Source organism: Terrapene carolina, unplaced genomic scaffold (assembly GCF_002925995.2).
Source record: "Terrapene carolina triunguis isolate 2854851 unplaced genomic scaffold, T_m_triunguis-2.0 Scaffold848, whole genome shotgun sequence".
Taxonomy (NCBI): domain Eukaryota; kingdom Metazoa; phylum Chordata; order Testudines; family Emydidae; genus Terrapene; species Terrapene triunguis.
In genome coordinates, this window is record NW_020665199.1 from 273,839 (window position 1) to 275,994 (window position 2,156).

Genomic DNA, 2,156 nt, shown 5'->3' on the forward strand with positions numbered 1-2,156 from the left:
GGAGAACGGGCCTGTAATTACCCATGTCGTCCCATTCACCCCTTTTAAACACTGGCCAGACATTAGCTGTCTTCTGGGCCTTCCCCAGATGGCTGGGCTCCAGGACGTGTTGAAAATCAACACCAGCGGTCCAAGCCCCTCCTCCTCCCATGCCTGTAGAGCCATGTGGCGGATGGCTGGACAGTCGACATCTGCCCCATCCACCCCACGGCCAGACGCCAGGACTCTCTGCCCCCCTTTTCCAAAGGACCTGGAGAGGCTGCTGAGAAGAGATAGCTCAGTGGTTTGAGCATTGGCCTCCTAACCCAGGGTTGTGAGCTCAATCCTTGAGGGGGCCATTTAGGGATCTGGGGCAAAAATCTGTCTGGGGATTGGTCTCGCTTTGAGCAGGGGGTTGGACTAGATACCGCCTGAGGTCCTTCCAACCCTGGTAGTCTCTGATTAAGAGTCACAGAAATGGTCCTAGGGCTGGAGAAGATACCTGAGTGGGGAGATCGAAGGAGCACGGGCTGTTTTGTTTGGGAGATCGGGCGCAAGGTGGGTGGATAGCGGCACCTGAGCGGGGAAATCCCTGGTGCCAACTGGTCTTTAATCTAGAGGAGAAAGTCAGAGTGAGATCCAATGCCTGGGAGATAAAGCCAGACAAATTCCAGTTGCAAACAAGGCGTTAAAAGTTAAGAACCTAAGCGTGGCCGTGGTGAGTCACATCATGATCCGTCTAGCCCAGCTTCCCATCCCCGACAGCGGCTCATGCCAGAGCTTCAAGGGGAGCGTACAGAACAGGGCAATTCTGGAGAGATCCACGCCCGGCTTCTGCCCGTCAGAGATTTACTGTCATCCGGAGCATGGGGTTGCTTCCTTGAGCATCTTGGCTGACAGCCATGGATGGATTTATCCTCCAGGAACTTCTCCAGTTCCTTTTTGAACCCCGCTATCCTGCTGGCCATCGCGACATCCCCCAGCAGTGAGTTCCACAGGTTACTTGTGCATTGTGTGAAGAATTCTCTATTCGCTTTTTCCACACACATCTACACCTCTCTCCTACCCCCCCGCCAAGTCATCGCTTTTCGAAGCTAAACAGCCCTGATCTTTTTAGTCTCTCTTTGTTTGAACACCAGCCCCTCTGTCACCTTTGCTGCCCTTCTCTGAGCCTTTTCCACTTCCACTGGGCCCTTTCTGAGACGGGGCGGCCAGAACTGGACCCAGTCCCCACGATATGGGCGGCCCACGGATTCATACAGCGACATTATATTTTCTGTCGTGTTTCTGATCCCTTTCCCGCTGGTCTCTGAGCCTTTTTTGACCGCTGCTGCGCGTAGGGCTGGCGTTCTCCAAGAATCGGTCCACAGGGAGGCCAGGATGGTGTTCACGAGTGGCGGCGGCGGCTAATTTTGATCCCCTTGAATTATTTCGACGTTGCTCTTCCGAACCTTGAGTTTAATCCGCCGTTGTGTGGCCTGGTTTGAGGCGATCCCCTTGTAGCTCTTCGCAGTCAGCTTTGGGCCTAACGCTAATAATCTCGGTGGTTGGCCCCGGGCCTGGGGATGGGAACAAACTTCCTGGGGAAGTGGTGGATTTCCCGGCTGACCCAGGCTGGGAGAGCAGCGCCGAGCTAGTCCGAGAGAGGCAAGAGGTTCGGGGCCGGCTGGGAGGAGCTCCCCCAGACGGGGGGTCCCCAAGCTCGTGGGACCCTGTTGGAGAAGGTGGGCCAGTGCCGGGGGTGATGGGGCACTCACCACCCATCCCCAGGGGGAGCACAGAGCAGCAGTTTGCAGCTTTCACCAGTAGATGGTGCCCTGGCACCGCTGGCATCACCCATCCTTCCCAGAGCCAGGCCAAGGACATGGCTACATGAACCAGAACTGGGGCTGGGGGCGTATCCCAGTTCAAGATATCAGGCTGGGAGCCAGGACTCCTGGGTTCTATCTCTGGCTCTGGGAGGGGAGTGGGGTCTGGTGGTTAGAGCAGGGGGGGCTGGGAGCCAGGACTCCTGGGTTCTCTCCCGGCTCTGGGAGGGGAGTGGGGGTCTAGTGGTTAGAGCAGGCAGGCTGGGAGTCATGATTCTCGGGTTGATTGCCTCCCTGCCTGCCCTCAGTTTCCCTGTGGCTCTGCTGGGGAGCGAGGGCAGGAGGGCTGGGGAGGAGGCCGGCTAGCTC

At 57.4% G+C, this 2,156-nt stretch overlaps 1 protein-coding gene across 1 annotated transcript in view; it reads right to left on the bottom strand.

Moving 5' to 3' along the window:
* Positions 1-1,385: 1,385 nt before the first annotated feature.
* The window catches only part of ZWINT (ZW10 interacting kinetochore protein), a 26,354-nt gene continuing 25,583 nt past the window's right edge, over positions 1,386-2,156 (bottom strand). The window contains exon 6 of the mRNA XM_026660917.1: positions 1,386-1,538. Within this exon, the coding sequence (XP_026516702.1) occupies positions 1,386-1,538 (153 nt within the window). The remainder of the gene's footprint in view (positions 1,539-2,156) is intronic.